Below are 20,059 nucleotides of genomic sequence, written 5' to 3'. Positions count from 1 at the left end.
GTGTGACTTCATTTGAGCCTTGTGTGTTCTCTGTGTGAGCTGGGTCAGGAGTCCATGTCTGTCTGTCTGTCTGTGGACTAAAGGTGAGTGAGGGGTGTGAGCTGACGTATGTGTTCTGTATGGCTGAGCGTGTCTAAGATGTGCTTGTAAGCAAGTGTGAGCGTATCTGTGCATGTGAGTGCATGTGTTCTCCATGTCTGTGCAAGCTGCTAGTGAACATGTATCTGTGTGCTGAGCGTGTAAGCTGGTATGTACTGTCTGTGTGGATGTGAACTTGTATCAATGTGCTGAGCGTCTGAGCGGGTGTGTGCTCTGTGTGTGTGTGAGCTTGTTTAGTGAATGTGTGTGTGTGTGCTGAGTATGTGAGCCTGTGTGTACTCTGTGTGTGTGCAACCTTATTAATGAGCATGTGTCTGTGTGCTCAGTGTGTGAGCTGGTGTATGCTGTGTGTGTGTACAAGCTTGTTAGTGAGCGTGTATCTGTGTACTGAGCGTGTGAGCTGGTGTGTGCTCTGTGTGTGTGGAAACTTGTTAGTGAGTGTGTGTGTGCTGAGCATGTGAGCCGGTGTATGTTCTCCATGTCTGCAAACTCACGAGTGTGTCTCATTGAGTGTGTCAATGAGTAGGAGACAGGTCATCCCAGTGAGCAGCAGTGACATCAGTGGGGTTGGGGAGGATGTCCCTTTGCAACTGTGTGCCTGGGGAGCAGAGGACCTGTGAGTATGTGTATCCCTGTGATTCTGTAGGGGCACCTGAGCGTGTGGCTGGTGTGTAACACTGGGTGTCCCTGTCTGTGCTTCCACAGGTGTGTTGGTGCCCTGGGGTGGTGTGGCTGGAGAGGCAGTAGGGCAGGTGTTTGTCCCTCTGCTGCCCCCAGTCACGCTTAGTGCTCAGGAGGGGTGCTTCATTGGTCCACATGCAGCTGGGCTGCCTCTGGGCAGGAGGCTGGTGGGCAGAAGGGAGGAGACAGGCCTGGGTGGCCTGAGGCAGCCAGCAGGCCAGCCTCAGCAGACCCTGCTTGTCCCCAGATGTGGATGAGTGCCACGTGCTGGCCCGCCTCTGCCCCCACGGTGAGTGCATCAATAGCCTTGGCTCCTTCCATTGCCACTGCCAGGCCGGATACACGCCAGACACTGCCACCACAGCCTGCCTGGGTAAGCCCCAGCCCCTGTACCCTGGCTCTGCCCGACCCCTCCACACCCCAGCTGGCCTGCCCTTCTGTGGAGCCTCCCAGTTAGCAAAGCTTGGTTTTCCTTGGAAGTCCCTGAATGGCACAAACAGTTAATGCACTCGGCTGCTAACTGAAAGGTTAGTGGTTGGAACTTACCCAGAGGCACCCCAGAAGGAAGTCCTGGTGACTTGCTTCTGAAAGATCAGCCGTTGCAAACACTAGGGAGCAATTCTACTCTGATACACGTGGGGTTGCTGAGTTGGAGTCGACTCAATGTCAGCTGGTTTGGTTTTTGGTTTTTGTTTACCAAGTGGTGCCCACACCATAAAGAAAATTGAAAAACCAGAGACAAGAAGCAAAGCATCCCTTGGTCCTTACACACACACACACACACACACACGCACACAAACACACACACACACACCCCTTCCTGATTTTGGTTTCTTCCTTCCTGTTATTTTGTACATCCTGAGACTGACAGTTACATAATGTAAAACCAATTATCGTTGCGTCGACTCTGACTCACAGCCACCCCGTGAGTGTCAGAGTAGAGCTGCGCACCACGGGGTTGTCAATGGCTGATTTGTCTACAGTAAATCACCAGACCTTTCTTCCAAGGTACCTCTGGGTGGATTTGAACCTCCAATCTTTCAGTTAGTAGCCAGGCACGTTAACCATTTGTGCCACCCAGGGGTTCCTACATTGTGTAGCAGGTGGGTATTCGCAGCATTCGTCTAAGTCAGAGGTCAGCAAATAGAGCCCAAGGGCTGTTTTTGTAAATAAAGTTTTATTGGCACACAGCCATGCCCATTCTTTGACATACCACCTACGGCAGCTGAGTTGGGTAGTAGCAATAGATCATATGGCCCACAAAGCCAAAAATATTTTACCGTATGGCTGTTTACAAAAAGAGTTTGCCGGTCCCTGGTGTGAGTTCACAGATGCAGGATGGCCAGGGTCTGGGGTGACCCCAGTCCCTGGGGAGAATCCATCTGAGTCCCCTGCACACCGCCATCCCCTCTAGATGTGGATGAATGCAGCCAGACCCCCAAGCCATGTAGCTTCCTCTGCAAAAACACAGAGGGCAGCTTCCTGTGTGCCTGCCCCCGCGGCTACCTGCTGGAGGAGGACGGCAGGACCTGCAGAGGTGACGTGTTCCCCCCCAACACACCCCAAGAGGGCTCTCCCCTCCCCCTGCATGAAGGTGCTCTGGGAGTCGGGCGCCACCTCTCTGCCCAGCCCTAGCCTGGCCTGCCCTGAGCGGGCGGGCCGTCTGTGCCACAGACCTAGACGAGTGCTCCTCCAAGCAGCACAACTGCCAATTCCTCTGCATCAACACCGTCGGTGCCTTCACCTGCCGCTGCCCCCCTGGCTTCACCCAGCACCACCAGGCCTGCTTTGGTGAGTGCCCCAAACCCAGCGGCCAGCCCACAACCTGGTGTTCCCTCAGTTACTGAACAATCAAGCATCAAGTACCCCGTGTGCGTTACACACTGGGGACACGGGTGATTGGAACTGAATCCTTGCTTTCTCAGCACTGTCAGCCTGGTGGAGCCTAGAACCTCAGAGATCAGTCTGAGGGGCTGGGAGGCACACCCTCAGGAGTCCTCTGGCTCGGCCCAGGACACCTGCCCTCACCTATACCAAGTCTCTGTGGAGTCTCTGTCCTCGGGCCTCCCCACAGTGCTCAGAAAGCTCAGGGGCTTACACCATCCAAAGAGGAAGTTGGTTCCAAAGCCAACGCTGCAAGCCACCTGTCACTGCTTTTAAGTGTCTTGTGGCCCTGAGGGGACCAGACCTCCTCTGAGAGCTGAGTTCAGCTCCTATTCAGGGTCCTGCTCTTCTACTGAGCACCTACTGTGTACCAGGCAGTGCTCTACTTCAGGGGCAGGCAAACTCCAGCCCTTGGGCCACGTTCGGCCCCCTGTTTGCTTTTGTTAATAAAGCTTTATTGGCAAATGGCCGTGTCCATTTGTTTACATACTGTCTGTGACTGCTTTCTCACTACAACAGCAGAGATGTGTAGTTGCAACAGAGACCCACAAAATCAAGAATGTTTACCATCTGGCCCTTTACAGAGATTGTTTGCTGATCCATACTCTGGACTCAGGGGGTACCACAATGAGCAAGAGAGACTTTTACCTAATTACATTAATTTAATTCTCACAAAAACACAATGAGGAATGTAAGATGGTACAGCCACTGTGGCAAAGTTTGGTGGCTTCCAAAAAATTGAACGTAGAATTATCCTATGACCCAGCAATTCCACTCTTAGATATATACCCAAAAGACTTGAAAGCAAAGACTCAAACACACACGTGTTCATCCGTGTTCATTGCAAAACTATTCCCGATAGCCAAAAGGTGGAAACAACCCAAGTGTCCACCGACAGATGAATGAATAAATACAACGTGGTCCATTTGTGCAATGGAATATTACTCAGCCGTAGAGAGAAAGGAAGTTCTGACATATGCTACGACATAGATGAACCTCGAAAAATCATACTGAGTGAAATAAGTCAGACCCAAAAGGACAAATATTGTATGATTCCATTTGTATGAAGTATCTAAAATGGACAAATGTATAGAGACAGAAAGTAGATTATTGGTTACAAAGAGCTGGCGGGGGAGGGAAAATGGGAAGTTATTACTTAATGGGTGTAGAGTTTTTATTTGGGGTGATTGAAAACTTTTATAAACAAATAGTGGTGATGGTTGCACAACACTGGGAGTGTGATTAATGCCAGTGGATTGTACACTTGAAAATGGTTAAAATTGCAACTTTTATCTTGTGCTTATTTTTAGCACAATTAAAAACACTCACACACAGTGAGGTAGGCATTATCATCTCCATGTTATGTTACAGCTGAAGAAATGGAGGCACAGAGAGGATAAGTAAGTCACCCAGGATCACCCAGCTTTTAAGTGATGGAGCTGAGATTCAGATAAAGGCAATCTGGCTACAGAGTCTATATTTATAACTACTCTGTTATCCTGCTGTCTGCTATTAAAAAAACAAAAAAAAACCGTTGCCATCAAGTTGATTCTGACTCATGGTGAGCCTGTGTGTTGCAGAGTAGAACTGCCCCATAGAGTTTTCTTAGCTGTAACCTTTATAAAAGCAGGTTGCCAGGCCTTTCTTCCTTGGTGCCGCTGGGTGGGGTTGAACTGCCAACCTTTAGATGAACAGGCGAGCACAAACCGTTTGCACCATACCAACTCCTTTACGTACGTTATCTCAATAAATGTTGACATAAATGTGAAATGTCTATCATGAATCCCATTTCACAGAAGGGTGACACTGTGGCACAGAGAGGTTAAGGGACTTTCCTGAAGCCACACAGTGGATCCAGTGGTAGGAACAAAACTGGGATGCCCCACGTTAACCCCTAGCGACCAGGCTGCCCTGTCCATTCTCTGTCCTCTGCAGACAATGACGAGTGCTTGGCCCAGCCTGGTCCCTGTGGCACTCTTGGGCGCTGCCACAATGCCCCAGGCAGCTTCCGCTGTGAGTGCTATCAAGGCTTCACCCTGGACAGCTCTGGCCAAGGCTGTGAAGGTAGCTCCAGGCTGAGGGAGGGATCCAGAAGGGCTGGGAGGAGAGCCACTGGCGAGCAGTGAGGGCTGCAGAGTAAGGCTGGCCAAGTCCATTTCTCAGGGAGTGGTGGCCTGGAGTGCTCAGTTGAAAAAGATCCTGAGACCATGGCTCTGAGCTTTGGGAAAGAGTGCTGCACTCAATTAGTAATGTCTGCCAAGAGTGCAGCAATGGAGTGTGTAGACGTGTTGGCTACATCTTTGCCACCTTTGCCCTCTCTCCATTTTTCAGATATAGATGAGTGTGATGGGCCCCACCGGTGCCAACACGGCTGCCAGAACGAGCCAGGAGGCTACCGCTGTGGCTGCCCCCAGGGCTTCACCCAGCACTCCCGGTGGGACCAATGTGTGGGTGAGTGGTGGTGAGTGGGAGGAAGCTGGGTCCCCCATCAGAATCTGCCCGGAGCTGGAAACTAGGAACCACCCCTCTGCAGGACATTGTCACAAGCATAGCTATTAAAGATCAAACAGGCTGCCCTAGAAGGTAGTGAGTTCCCAGTCAATGGCAAGGCTGGGGTGTCAGGGGGCTGCAGAGTAAGGCTGGCCAAGTTCATTTCTCAGGGAGTGGTGGCCTGGAGTGCTCAGTTGAGAAAGATCCTGAGACCATGGCTCTAGACTTTGGGAGAGAGTGCTGTAATCTATTAGTTATATCTGCCATGGGTGCGGCACTGGAGTGTGTGGGTGTGTTTGCTACTTTTCCATGGCTGGTGTAGAGGGCCTCAGGTTGGGGGGCTAGCCTTCTGCCCTGCATCTCATGCTTCTCTTTGCTGCCCAGGCCCTCCTAACCTTCTACCCTTGTCAGGACCTATTCTCTCGCAATCTCTCCTCAGCCCTCACCCTCGACCTCCCCAGCTCTGGGCACCACTGCCAGCCCCTCCTGGACACTCTCTCCTCCCATGACCTCTGTAACATGCTGTTCCGTCTTTCCTGATGCCTTGCGGACACTGTCTTCTGTGCCTGCTCTCCAGCTCCTCCTCCTGCCCCCATGGTGGGTCTTCAGCTAAGTTCTTCTCTGTATTTTCCCACATGGCGTCTGTCCCTTTTGGATCTTGCAGACCTTTGACCTCTGCTGTCGATTTCTCAGGCTGACTCTTCTGCATACTTACCGATTCATTCCTTTAGCTGTTGCTTCTCAAGGGCCTGCCTTGCACTAGACCCAGGGGATACAGAAGAGAGAAGAGAAGCAGACATCATCTCTGCCCTTGAGTTGTCCAGTTGTTCAGGGGGACACAGGCATTCACTAGAGCAGCGGTTCTCATCAGAGTGATTCTGCCCCCCAGGGGACATTTGGAACACCTGAAGACATTTTTGGTTGTCACCTTGGGGCGGGGGGTACTACTGGTATCAAATGGGTGGAGGCCAGGAATGCTGTTTGACATTCTGTGATGCACAGCACAGCCCGCCCCCCGGCCCCACACACACAACCAAGAACTATCCACCCCGAAAGTCAATAGTGCTGAGAGTAAGAGCTTATGTTCTGCGTCATTCTGTAGTTCAGGATTTACATGAAGTTTTGAAAAGCGCTTTGACAGAGAACTGCAGGGTGAAGGGTGATGGGCAGGAGGTTGTCTAAAGGGGGGACCAGGTCAAGTCTGAGGTGAGGGGTCGCAGTGAACTTGTGAAGGCTTTGACATTGGACCTAGCTCTGAAGGCGGAATGGGGAGGGGGCGTGTTCCAGGTGGAGGGCACTGAGTGTGTGAAGACCACCGTGCGCCCCCGCCCTCTCCCCCTACCTGCAGATGAGAACGAGTGTTTGCAATCGCCTGTGGCCTGCGGGAGTGCTGTCTGCCACAACACGCTGGGCAGCTTCCGCTGCGTCTGCCCCTCGGGCTTCGACTTCGACCAGGCCCTCGGCGGCTGCCAGGATGTGGATGAGTGCGCCACGCGGGGTGGCCCCTGCAGCTACGGCTGTGCCAACACCCCCGGCGGCTTCCTCTGCGGCTGCCCCCGAGGCTACTTCCGGGCTGGGCAGGGGTGAGAGATGCGGACAGGGCAGGCAGACCCCTGGACCTCATGAGTGTACACACCTGGGCTGTGCACACGCTGAGCCCTCCCCCAGGAGAGCTGCCTCTGCCTGAGCACACAGGCATGGACACACGTTTGCTAGAGAAAACTGGACACACAGAGGCTCCAAGGCACCAGTATCTGTGCACATGGCTCCCAGTACTTGTGTGCATGCAGCTCACACCCCGCTGTTGTGCAGTTATCCTTACGGTGCTCCTGTAGGCTCACACATCCACTTAGGTGGGTACACACCTCCCTGTAGTACATGGGCATGTGCACACGAGCTCGCACATGCCCACATCCTCAAGTATACTCATGCGTATTGCTGTATCCCAGCATGCACAGGTGAGCATGAACACGTTTTCATCTCTGTGTGCATACTGATGCACACGTCCCTGGGTACACTCGCTTGCCTTCGTACATCCGTTGTGTACATGTACACACACATTATCCTTATGCGCATGCGGCCTTGCACCTATCACACATCCCTGGGCACACTCAGGTGTCACTCGTACCTCCCAGTGTGCAAACGTGCACACACACATCATCTCTGCACGTGGGTTTACACACATCCTCAGGTAGACTGATGTACATCACACCTCCCAGTGTGCAAACATGCATGCACACAACATCCTTGTGTGCACGCAGGCTCACACTTCTTCCCAGGCGTACCCAGCAACACACAGGCACACCTCCATGCAGACCCCTATGCACCTGCATACACATGGCTTATACATACAGAGCCAGTCAGGCAGATGTGCAGAGCCGCGAGTGCTGTGCACTCTCCATGGACAGCCTGGCTCAGAGTGGTGTAGAGGGGATGGCAGGTGGGGGGCTGGCTGGGGAGGCCCACCCAGGGTGCCCCTGAAAGCCCACCCATCCACGTCTGCCCCAGGCACTGTGTCTCCGGCCTGAGCTTCAGCTCTGGACCCCAGGATGCCCCAGACAAGAAGTTGCTGCTCTCACCCGAAGCCTGCTACGAGTGCAAGATCAATGGCCTCTCCCCACGGGACCGGCCACGGCGCAGCACCCACAGGGACCACCAGGTGCCACAGGGCTGCACTGGGTATGGAGGTAGGGGTAGGGCAGCGAGGGGACAGGCCAAGGGGTGGGAAAGAGGCTATGGGCCCGGCTGACCTGAACCACCCCAGAGGAGGTGCTATGAGTTGGCCAGGTAGCTGCCCTCCAAATTTCTTAGCATATACAAGTGAATACTTCCACCACTGCATCCATTTGTTGAAACATAGCAATTGATAATCTGTCAATTCCTGGAGCCTTGTTTTTCGCCAGTGACTTTAGTGCAGTTTGGACTTCTTCCTTCAGTAGCATCAGTTCCTGATCATATACTGCCTCCTGAGAAGGTTGAATCTTGACCAGTACTTTTTGGTACAGTGACTTTGTATTCCTTCCATCTTCTTTTGATGCTTTCTGCGTCATATAATATTTTCCCCATTGAATCATTTAATATTGCAACTCAAGGCTTGAATGTTTTCTTCAGTTCTTTCAGCTTGAGAAATGCCAAGCATGTTCTTCCCTTTTGATTTTCTATCTCCAGGTCTTTGCACATGTATGATACTTTGTCTTCTCCAGCCACCCTTTGAAATCTTCTGTTCAGCTCTTTTACTTCATCATTTCTTCCCTTTGCATTGGGTCACACGTGATGGTTGAGAATTCTACCACTAAACCACCACTGCCCTCCCTGGGAGGTGTAGATGCCACTATTATCCCCCATTTTATAGATGGGAATATTGAGGTTCAGAGAGATCAGATCCTGTGCCCATGTTGCAGGCATTGAAGGTGCTGGAATAGGGACCCCATGGCTACACCACATGGCCTTTTCTTTACGAGCAGCCTGGGCCTTCACAGCCTGGCATCTCAGACCCCTCTGCAGCCACGAACTTACAGGGTCAACACTTTACCAGTTGCCATCGAGTTGATTCCAGGCATGGTGACCCCGTGTGCTCCATAGCGTTCTCTGTTGTTGTTGTTAGGTGCCATCGAGTCAGCTCTGACTCATAGCGACCCTATGCACAACAGAACGAAACACTGCCCGGTCCTGAGCCATCCTTACAATCGTTGTTATGCTTGAGCTCATTGTTGCAGCCACTGTGTCAATCCACCTCGTTGAGGGTCTTCTGCTTTTCCACTGACCCTGTACTCTGCCAAGCATGATGTCCTTCTCCAGGGACTGATCCCTCCTGACAACACGTCCAAAGTATGTAAGATGCTGTCTCGCCATCCTTGCCTCTAAGGAGCATTCTGGTTGTACTTCTTCTGAGACAGATTTGTTCGTTCTTCTGGCAGTCCATGGTATATTCAGTATTCTTTGCCAACACCACAATTCAAAGGCATCAATTCTTCGGTCTTTCTTATTCACTGTCCAGCTTTCACATGCATATAATGCGATTGAAAATACCATGGCTTGAGTCAAGTGCATCTTAGTCTTCAAGGTGACATCTTTGCTTTTCAACACTTTAAAGAGGTCCTTTGCAGCAGATTTACCCAATGCAATGCATCTTTTGATTTCTTGACTGCTGCATCCTTGGGTGCTGATTGTGGATCCAAGTAAAATGAAATCCTTGACAACTTCAGTCTTTTCTCTGTTTATCATGATGTTGCTCATTGGTCCAGTTGTGAGGATTTTTGTTTTCTTTATATTGAGGTGCAATCCAAACTGAAGGCCGTGGTCTTTGATCTTCATTAGTAAGTGCTTCAAGTCCTCTTCACTTTCAGCAAGCAAGGTTGTGTCATCTGCGTAACGCAGATTGTTAACGAGTCTTCCTCCAATCCTGATGCCCCGTTCTTCTTCATATAGTCCAGCTTCTCGGATTATTTGTTCAGCATACAGATTGAATAGGTATGGTGAAAGGCTACAACCCTGACGCACACCTTTCCTGACTTTAAACCAATCAGTATCCCCTTGCTGTGTCCGAACAACTCCCTCTTGATCTATGTAAAGGTTCCTCATGAGCACTATTAAGTGTTCTGGAATTCCCGTTCTTCGCAATGTTATCCATAATTTGTTATGATCCACACAGTCGAATGCCTTTGCATAGTCAATACAACACAGGTAAACATCCTTCTGGTATTCTCTGCTTTCAGCCAGGATCCATCTGACATCAGCAATGATATTCCTGGTTCCATGTCCTCTTCTGAAACCAGCCTGAATTTCTGGCAGTTCCCTGTCGATATACTGCTGCAGCCACTTTTGAATGATCTTGAGCAAAATTTTGCTTGTGTGTGATATTGTTCTATAATTTCCACATTCGGTTAGATCGCCTTTCTTGGGAATAGACACAAATACGGATCTCTTCCAGTCAGCTGGCCAGGAAGCTGTCTTCCCTATTTCTTGGCATAGACGAGTGAGCACCTCCAGTTCTCAGTAACTGATTTTTTGGAAGTAGATCACCAGGCCTTTCTTCTGAGGCACCACTGGGTAGACTCGAACCACCAACCACCAACTTTTCAGCTAGCGACAGAGTACATTAACTGTTTGCACCACCCAGGGTCTAAAAATATCATCGCTGAGTACAGACGCCATCACCCCTAGCTCAGCCCTCTACAGACATCTCCTGAGACCAAATACCTTTGCTCTGTAGATTTTATTGAACACCTACTATGTGCTGGGCACTGTAATGGCCATGGGGGTTACAGCAGTGAGCAAGAAAGATGGAAGCCCCTGCCCTGATATTCTAGCAGACGGACAGACTTTTAAAAAACCCAACTTATTTTATAACATGATAAATACTGTGGGAGAAAATAAAGCCAGAAGTGGGAAAGGAGTTTTGAGCCTAGGAGGCTTGCTACATTAAATTAATTAAATGTGAGCATATCATTTTGCCCTCTCTCACCCTCTAGGCTTTTTTTTTTTAACCCTTGCTGGGAAAAACAATGGCTGTGTATATTACATGTTACTGTGTGCCGTCGAGTTGATTCCTACTCGTAGTGACTCTATAGGACAGAAGTAGACCTGCCCCATAGAATTTCCAAGGCTGTAATCTTTATGGAAGCAGACTGCCACATCTTTCTCTGGCTGAGCTGCTGACGGGTTTGAACTGCCAACCTTTCAGTCAGCAGCCGAGCACTTAACCATTGTGTCACCAGGGCCCCTGAATATTACTCCATAGCTGTCCCTATCTTCTGTAAGCTCTACAAAGGCAGAGTCCTGTCTGTCGGGCTTGTTGCTGTATCAACAGCCCTTGGTACTCAGCAAGAGTGAATGGACTAGTCGTCAGGAGACGGCTCCTGGGATTGGCACAAGCAGATCTGAGTGGAGGATGAGTATGCCATATGACTTTGCCTGCAATAACCACTGACTGCCAGCAGGTGTCAGTAAGAGCACATGTCTGAGCAACACTCCCTGAAAGAGTTGAAATCTCAGAACTGAGAACAGGAATAGCTTTCACTTTAATGCAACAGTAAAACTCTCCATTGGCATGTAAATTAGGCAAAATAAAGCACAGCACTGCCCAAAGCAAAGGAGAAGAAAACAAATTGCTGTGTGATTGTCTAGTTGCCCAGTGCTGGGACCCTGCCACTGGTGCTCACTGGCTTATTCAGGGCCCTGTCTAGGTGCCAGAATCAGGAAGGCACTCAGAGGAGCTCAGATAAAGAGGGGTTTGTCATCTGCACACAGGGGCCTCTCAGGGAACCCAGATCAGGAACTACAGCGGCCTCCTGGGAACCGGAAAGCTGTTAGGCAGCTCTTCTGTCTGGGGCTGGCTCTCCTCTCTGGGCAGCTCTGGAGTTTTTTTTAATGCCAGCCTCCTTGGGTACCTCTGAATGACCTCAGGGCTCCAGGACCAGAGGCCATCTGACTGACCGCCCCCTATCTGGGTCTCTGAGGCCAAATCCTCCATTCCCTCAGTCCACGCTGGCAGGGGCCAGACTGCCGTCCATTCAGCCGAGACAGGGGGTCCAGCACATCATCTTTGCCACAGGTGGGAAAGGTGTGCTTTCCCACCAGGGAATGAGCATTGGCCTTTATGCCAATCTGTCAAGACTGACCATTAGCCGTGCGGATAGAGGGCTAAAGGGAAGCCAAGGGCAGAGCTATGCTAGACATTTTTCTCCTCTTAAAAAAAAAACAAAAAACAGTTGCCATCAAGTCAAATCTGACTCATGGTGACCCCATGTGTGTCAGAGCAGAGCTGCACTCCATGGGGTTTTCAATGGCTGATTTATTTTTGGCAGCAGATCACCAGGCCTTTCTTCCAAGGTGCCTCTGGGTGGACTTGAACCCCCAACCTTTTAGTTAGCAGCCAAGTGCTTTAACCGTTTGTATCACCCAGGGTCATGTGTTAAGGATGCAAAGTATAAGTTTAACGTTATAAGAAACTGTCAAACTGTTTGCCTGAGTAGCTATCCCACGTTACATTCCCTGGTGGCACAAACAGTTAGGCACTTGTCTGCTTACCAAAAAGTTGGTGGTTCAAACCCACCCAGCAGCTCTGTGGGAGAAAGACCTGGTGATCTGCTTCATAAAGATTCACAGCCTAGAAAACCCAACGGGACAATTCTACTCTGTTACATGGGGTTGCTATGAATTGGAATTCGACAGCATACACCAACATGTATGTCTGTTGTTTTTTCCACAAACAAATTGCATCCTTTAGACCCTGCTCCACAAACTTGCTTTTTCACTTAACGAGACCTTGCAAGTGATTCCACCACCAGAATGTATAAATCTACTTTCTTCTTAACAGCTGCATACTATTCCACCCTGTTGATCAATGGTAATTCATTTCCTTTTTCCTATCATGGGCTTTTCAGTCATTTCCAATCTTTTGCTGTTATAAACACAGCTGGCTAATTTCCTACCAAAACCATCTGCCGTCATTGATCGACTCCGACTCATGGCCAACCCACGTGCGTCAGAGTAGAACTGTACTCCATAACACTTTCAAGGGATGTGACCTTTCGGAAGTAGATCGCCAGGCCTTTCTTCCAAGGCACCTCTGAGTGGACTCAAACTTCCAACCTTTTGGTTACCAGTTAAGTGTGTTCACCGTTTGTATCCACTGCATCCCACTTTTCCAGGTCTCTGACCAGCCACTTGATCTGTCTCCCTGGATGAGCCTAGCCAGCCTGGACTTGGAGGCCCCACTGGCCTTGGTCCTGAACCTCTCGCGCCTGGGCCTGGTTGAGCACATTGTGGAGCTGCGGCCAGCGCTGGAACTTCCCAGGGGCCAGGTCCGCTATGTCATTGCCAGGGGCAACGAGCAGGGCTTCTTCCATATGCATCATCTCCAGGGCCTTAGTGCTCTGCGGCTGGGCCATCGGAGACCAGCACCTGGAACCTACTGGCTGGAGGTGGTGAGCGTGGCGGGGCCCAGGGGCACCAGGCCCAAGGGGTGGCCAGGGCCAGGGGGCCGGGCTTTGCGCCTGAAGGTACAGCTGCAGCTGCTCTAGGTGGGAGGAACCCACACCTCCTGCCTGGTCCCAGGCCCCTCTCCAGCCACCACGTGGGCACTGCCCAAGCTGCCTCTTTCCATGCGGGTCTCGGGAGACACTTCTCATCACAGACCCTGGGTATGAGCCCTGCCTAGATGGGCCCCATGCTGTGGCCCTCTCCAGGGCTGAGACCTTCTGGCACTGGGAGGGATTGATCGCCAGCCACTGGGGCTGACCTGATCGGACCCCAGAACTCAGGAGGAGCTAGACTGTACGACCTCAGGCGAGCCCAGCCTCTGCCCAGCCCTCTGCATCAGCCCAGGGGACCCCAGCCCCCCATCTTCCCTGGAGATTGCTGGAAGACGGCCTGCACCCTGCAGCCCAACAAACACGCTCGACAACCAGGGCCCAGAGGGCCCTGTGTTCCCTATATCCCGGACAGGCTCAGTTTCAACTTCTGCACTGAACTATGGCTCACCCCAGTGGGCCAGCCAACAAGGGAGGGTGACTGGGAAGAGCAGGACACTTCCTTAGAAGCAGAAAGGCCTACAGAACCCTGACCAGTATAGGGGACACACATTGCACCCTGATTTGACCCCGGGGGAGGCTGGGCTGGGGTTCTAAGGATGATTTTATATCAAAAGAAAAGACAACAATAAAGTTATTTTGGGTTAAATCCGTGTCCTGGCAAGTGCTCGAAGTGTGTTGGTGATGTCCTTGGGCTGGCCAGGCATGGGAGAGCTGAGGCCCCAGTTGAGTCACTCGCAGCCCCTGAAGGGCCAAAGGTTCGGGAAGAGAGGAACTTCAACCCAGGGCTCCAAGGAGGAAGCTTGCAGGTGAGAGGAGGAGGAAGACATCTGCCACCTGGGGGTGGGGGAGAGTGAGCTCTGGTGACTTGTGAGTTGGGCACATGGCCAGAGCAGGCTGTGAGCGGTGACCACAGGGCCCCTCCTGGCTTCACTAATAATGATGATGGCTGCTGCTCCCTGACCACGGGGCACGTACCAGGCATCGTTCTGAGTGTTTCACAATTACTTTTTTGACCCTCATTACATCCCCACAGGAAACCCTGGTGACATAGTGGTTAAGTGCTATGGCTGCTAACCAAAGGGTCAGCAGTTTGAATCTGCCGGGCGCTTCTTGGAAACTATGGGGCAGTTCTCTGCCCTGTAGGGTCACTATGAGTCGGAATCAACTCGACGGCACTGGGTTTGGTTTTGTTGCTTATATTCCCAACAGGAATGCTTCTGGGTGTTGCAAATAGCACTTAACTGCTAACCAAAAGGTTGGCGGCTCAAACCCACCCAGAGGCACCTCGAAAGAAAGGCCTGGCGATCTACTTCCGAAAAATCAGCCATCGAAAACCCTATGGAACGCAGTTCTACTATGACACACATGGGGATGCCATGAGTCAGAGCGAACGGCAACTGGCACATGCCATGAGTCGGTGGTGGTTCAGTGGTAGAATTCTCACCTTCCATGTAGGACACCCGGGTTCCATTTTTGGCCAATGCGCTTCCTGCGCAGCCGCCACCTGTCTGTCAGTGGAGGCTTGCATGTTGCTAGGATGCTGAACGGGTTTCAGTAGAGCTTCCGGACTAGGAAGAAAGACCTGGTAATTGACTTCCGAAAATCAGCCAATGAAAACCTTATGGAGCACAGTAGTCAGATCCCCAACTGATCGTGAGGATGGTGTAGGACCAGGCAGCATTTTGTTCCATTGTCCCCATGGGGTCGCCACGAGTCAGGTCTGACTTGACAGCAGCTAACAACACACCTCCATAAAGTAGATGCTGTTATCCCCATTTTACAGATGGGAAAACTGAGTCTTTAGAGAGGTTAAGACAATTGCTCAAGGTCAGTCTAGCTGGTAGAGCAGGGTCTGTGGCTCAACCACCATACCATCCCCCCCGACTCCAGTTTGGACCAGATCTCACAAGCATCCTCCTGCATGGTCCCCAGCTCCGTGGCCAAGATGCTCATCCTCCTAACAGCTAACATTCGAGAAGTGTGTACTGTGTACTGTGCACGGCACAGATGGTAACACACTCCGTCTCCACAGAGCCCCTGTGAGGCAGGTGTTAACCGTCATTGCTCCCATTTTACAGGAGGGAAAACTGAGGCTTAGAGAGTTGATGGAATCTGCCCGTGTAGTGTGTGGTGGTGCTTGAATGTGACCCAGGCTTTTCTGAGTCTGCACTCTGGCCCCGAACTGTCCCTTGTTCTATAGAGGTGGTGCATTTGGTTTTTTGTTGTCTTTTTCCCCCCCTCTTTTTCAGAGTAAAAATGTATATAACAAAACATTTGCCAATTCAACCATTTTTAAAAATGTCCAGTTCAGTCACATTGGTTTCCTTCATCATGTTGTACAGGCATCACCACCATCCTTTTCCAAATTATTCCACCACCATTAACAGAAACTCAGTGTCCCCAAAACAATGACTCCCCCCTCCCCTCCCACCCACCATTGGTTATGCGAATAAGCCTTGGTCTCCATAAAACCAAAAACTCAACCTGTTGCCGTTAAGCCGACTCCAACTTATGGTGACCCCATGTGTGAGAGAGTAGAACTACTTCATAGGGTTTTCTTGGCTGTGATATTTATGGAAGCAGATTGCCAGGTCTTTCCTCGGAAGTACCCCTGAGCAGGTTCGAATCACAGACCTTTAGGTTAGCCGAGCCCAAACCATTTGCACTATACATTTTCCTATTTCATATAAGTGGGATCATACAGTATTCGTTCATTGCATTTGGCTTTCATCCAGAACACTCTCTGTTGGGGAAGCTGAGGTGTGTGAGGATGGGGGGGTTGCAAGTTTGGGTGAATGACTCTCCCAGAGGACCTACCTCAACCCACAGAGTGGTCTCTTGGGTCTGGCCACAGGGCTCTGTTCTTGGCCCAATCCTGGCCAACCTTCCTATCAGTAGGTCTGGGCAGCCTCTCAGAGCTGGGAAGGCCATTCCCTGGCCTCAGCACGGCCCTGGGATGGAGGCAGAGCAGCTCACTCCCATTTTACAGACAAGGAAAGAGACACCCAGGGAACAAGTGGCACCCCCACCAAAGATTTATTTAAAAACTCAAGCAAATGGGAAGTATTTCAGTTATCGGCAGGGCGGCTTCAGGTCCAGCTGTATCCTGGGGTTCAAAAAGTGTTGCTTCAGTTCTTATCTATTTCTGGAAAAGCACATCCTGGGAGGGAGTCTTTGGACTGACCAGAGCTTTGCAACAGTCCAGAGGGACACAGGCAGACGCGACCCTGGGTTGGTGGCAGACGCTGGTGGTAGGAGATCCATCCTTAAGATTTTTCTCTGCAAGACCCACTCCCCAGGGGTGACTCTGGTCCCTGGAGCAGGCAAGGAAGGGTCTTGAAACAAGGCCAGGTCCCTCCTTCCAGCCACCCAAGGAGCAGGAGGTGGTGGGGCGGAGGGGAGTGGACTGGCATACTGCAGGGGGCTGAGGTCTGGCCTGAAGGACTCAGAGGGCTGGGGCAGCTGGGGCCACAGGGTGGTGATGGTGGAGAAAGATCCAGCCCCTCTTGTGTGGCTGATCCTGGAGATGTGTGGGATCATGGTCCTGCAGGAGAGATCAGAGAAGCTGGGGACCAGAGTGGAATCAAGAACCCACCTGGCGTTTCATGTCAGCCCTTTCCTAAGCCCCTCCTGGTTGGGCACCTGGGTCAGGGTGGTGGATGCCCATACTTAGGACCCCAGTGCCCAGGCCTCCTTGGTCCTACGGGTGAATTCCTCACCCAGCCTGGGGTGAACATAAGCCCTCATCCCCCAGCAGAGGTGATAGGTGCAGAGAGGGGCACACGGGCAAGGGTCCTTGCCTAGATTAGTCGCTGTCAGCAAGGAGGGGTTCCTCTTGCTGCTTTTGCTGGGGTCACTAAGCTTGGAGACCAGGAGCTTGGAGGTTTCCGGTCTCAACTTCTTCACCTCAGAGTGAGAAACTGTCCAAGAAACGGAGACAGAAATAAACAAGAGTTCTAGCAACACCCTTTAAGCCCCTGGATCCAGCTGGACCTGAAGTCACTTTGCCAACCGATCTGACAATACTAATGAATTTACCATTTGCTTAAGTTTCCAACTCTGACAACTGCAAGTGTCCTGGCTGAAAGAGCTGGACAATTACTTGGTCACTCAGTCCCCCACTCACCAGCAACTGGCCCTCTTTGGGGAGGGGAGAGTGGACAGCATGCTGTGCTCTGATTCCCTCCATTGGGCTAAGAAGCACAGGGGCCCGTGGCCAGGGAGACTGGGGTCTCACACACCTCTGCGGGTTTTCAGGGGGCCCTTGTGGATCTTGGGGAGGGCCTTGTTCCGGGCGTCCAGGAGCTTCATGCCATTCTGCACCCACCTGTCCTGTGGGTTCCCACACACCTTCCTGTTTCTCCGGGGGAAGAAGAAACTGTGGCGGGTGGGGAGGGGAGTCCAGGTTAGCGATGTAAGGGGGATGCCAAGTGGTGTGTGAGCCCCCCGCCCAGCCTTCACAGCCCCACTCACATCACGGCAGGCAGGTTGCAGCTCCCGCTCACCTCCTGGCGCAGGTAACCCTGGGCACGTTGGACAATAGCCCGCCCGGCATGGCGGTGGTAAGCCAGGCAGCAGTCCTCAAAGGCGCCTGCAACCATACCGCCGCACCTCTTTTCATGTCTGCACATGCAGATGTGGCTGTGTGTGCCACCCACACGCAAGGCCACACACAGTTGCACCCTGGTTCAGGCACATACCAATACCCTCCCAGGCCCAGCAGAAGCAGAGTGGAAGCCCCAGCAATAAGGAAACCACCAGCTCACCCTTGGCCCTTGATTATCAGAACAGCTAGAAGGTTGGAGAGGCCCCTGGGCCCCGGATGGGAACAGCACAGTGTCACCAGAGGAACAGGAAACCGAGGCCACTTAAGCTCCCTCTCCAGGGCAGAGGGCAATGGACGGCAGGTGCAGCACCCTGAGATGGGACCACGTGGCCCCACCTTGTTGTTGTTGTTGATGGCCCTTGAGTCTATTCCAACTCATGGAGACCCCCCCCATGTGTTACAGAGCAGAACTGCTCCATAAGATTTTCTTGGCTATAATCTTTACAGAAGCAGGTTGCCAGGCCTTTCTTCCATGGCATGGTTGGGTGGATCTGAACTGTCAACAAACCATTTGCACCACCCAGGGACCTCTGAAAATCTCCCAGCCTGTGCCAAGTGTCTAGACAAACAGAAGAGCTGGACACAGTGCTGCCTTCGGGAGTGCCGGGACTTATGGGGAGACAGGGAAGTGGATTGCTACTGTGTGGGGCAAAACAGAGGCAGAAGCCAAGACAAGCTCCTCGGCCTGGCCTTCGAGGTCCTCTGCAACCTGCCCCTCCGCCAAACCCTCACCTCCAGGGCCACTTCTGATCTGGGACAGCCCAGCAGGAGGTGGTCAAGTTACTGAGGGGTGAGGCCCCGTGCATCTCCCAGCCTTGGCCCTGGAGGGCAAAGGAGTTGTGGGGTCCGCTGGCCCCTGGGCTTCAGTGCCAGGTGGGCAGTCCAGGGTCTAGAGCTACCCTTCCCCAAGATCAAAGGGCCAGGGCTGGGCCCTGTTCCTGGAAGCGACCTCTGATAGCAGGAAGATGGATACACAGCCCGCCCCCCTCCTGGGCAAAGGCTACATGCTCCTGGAGGCAGGGCTTGGGGCTCTCAGACCCAGCCAAGGGGCAGGTGGGGAAGCAGGTGGGACCCCAGGCCCCGGTCCTGGCCAGGGGTCCTGTGCTGACAGTTGCTGGGACTCAGTGACCTCCCCGGGCCCACAGATATGGAGGACACAGTGGTGGCTCCTGCTCACCCAAGTCTTGAGTCCCTGCTGCTTCAGAATGAGCTCTTCATGCAGGGAGATGTGGCAGTGGAAATCATCATAGTAATAGTAACAGTTATCATTGTTGTTGCCCAGTCCCGAGCAAAGAATTTTACAGACAGTTATGGATTGAATTATGTCCCCCAAAACATGTGTTGTAAATCCTAACCTCTACACCTGTGGTTATAATCCTGTTTGGGAATGGGCTGTCTTTGTTACTTTAGTGAGGCAGAATTTGTGTAGGGTGTCTTGAGTCAATCTCTTTTGAGATACAAGAGAGATTAAACAAGAGGAGAGATGGGGTAAGAAGATGCCAGGACACATGGAGATCTCCAAGGAACCAGGAAGGAGAAGCTGAAAAGACAAGGACTTTCTTCCAGAGCCGATGGAGAGAGAAAGCCTTCCGCTAGAGCCAGTGCTCTGAATTTGGACTTATAGCCTCCTCAACTGTGAGGAAGTAAATTTCTATTTGTTAAGCCATCTACTTGTGGTATTTCTGTTATGGCAGCATTAGATGACTAAGACAAACACCAGCTCATTAGATCCTCACTGGGAATTAGGATTTCTCATTTTGCAGACTAGGAAACTGAGGTTTATAGAGGTGGCATAGCAACGCTAGGCGGGACTACACAGGCGGCTGGGAGAAAGCCGGGATTGCAATCCACCTAGCTGCTTTCCAGAGCTCTGGTCTCTAATCCCAGCCCTGGTTCTGCAGGGTGAGACATGGCAATGTGTCCCCGGAGGTAAGGGGTTGATGCACAGCTGGGGGCCACCCTCTGTCCCCACAGTCCCTAGGCCAGCTTGCGTCCTCCCAGGGAGGCCTTGATTCATAGACTTGGAGGCAGCACAGTGCCTCTGGAAGAAGGGACTGGGGACCCTCTGCCCCTCCAGGTTCTCCCCTGTTCCCATCCCGCCCGGCAGACCAAGACCAGAATTAAGCTAGCAAAGAATCAGTGGAGGCTGGGGTGAGGGGGTGTGGACAGGGCCAATGATATAGATAGTACCTTGGGCGTGGACAGCAGGGACCCAGACCCCAATGAAGCAGGCCACCAGGCAGGCCAGTAGCCATGGGTTCAT

At 52.0% G+C, this 20,059-nt stretch overlaps 2 protein-coding genes across 2 annotated transcripts in view; one reads left to right on the top strand and one right to left on the bottom strand.

The window, feature by feature from the left end:
* The window catches only part of FBN3 (fibrillin 3), an 82,380-nt gene extending 69,122 nt beyond the window's left edge, over nucleotides 1-13,258 (top strand). The window contains exons 56-63 of the mRNA XM_049875805.1: nucleotides 1,028-1,153; nucleotides 2,195-2,317; nucleotides 2,455-2,571; nucleotides 4,600-4,728; nucleotides 4,996-5,115; nucleotides 6,503-6,737; nucleotides 7,663-7,823; nucleotides 12,850-13,258. Coding sequence (XP_049731762.1) covers nucleotides 1,028-1,153; nucleotides 2,195-2,317; nucleotides 2,455-2,571; nucleotides 4,600-4,728; nucleotides 4,996-5,115; nucleotides 6,503-6,737; nucleotides 7,663-7,823; nucleotides 12,850-13,178 — 1,340 coding nt within the window. The 3' untranslated portion in view covers nucleotides 13,179-13,258. The remainder of the gene's footprint in view (nucleotides 1-1,027; nucleotides 1,154-2,194; nucleotides 2,318-2,454; nucleotides 2,572-4,599; nucleotides 4,729-4,995; nucleotides 5,116-6,502; nucleotides 6,738-7,662; nucleotides 7,824-12,849) is intronic.
* Nucleotides 13,259-13,473: 215 nt separating this feature from the next.
* On the bottom strand, nucleotides 13,474-20,059 carry CCL25 (C-C motif chemokine ligand 25). Its single transcript, XM_049875212.1, has 6 exons — nucleotides 19,987-20,059; nucleotides 17,664-17,781; nucleotides 17,432-17,568; nucleotides 16,975-17,110; nucleotides 16,606-16,734; nucleotides 13,474-13,534 (listed from the first exon to the last, which is right to left on the bottom strand). Exons 1-6 carry the CDS (start codon nucleotides 20,057-20,059, stop codon nucleotides 13,474-13,476), a joined length of 654 nt encoding a protein of 217 aa, XP_049731169.1.

This window comes from Elephas maximus, chromosome 3, assembly GCF_024166365.1.
Source record: "Elephas maximus indicus isolate mEleMax1 chromosome 3, mEleMax1 primary haplotype, whole genome shotgun sequence".
NCBI classification, from domain to species: domain Eukaryota; kingdom Metazoa; phylum Chordata; class Mammalia; order Proboscidea; family Elephantidae; genus Elephas; species Elephas maximus.
The sequence above is the reverse complement of the archived record's forward strand: the minus strand, read 5'-3'. Positions and strand labels throughout refer to the sequence as shown.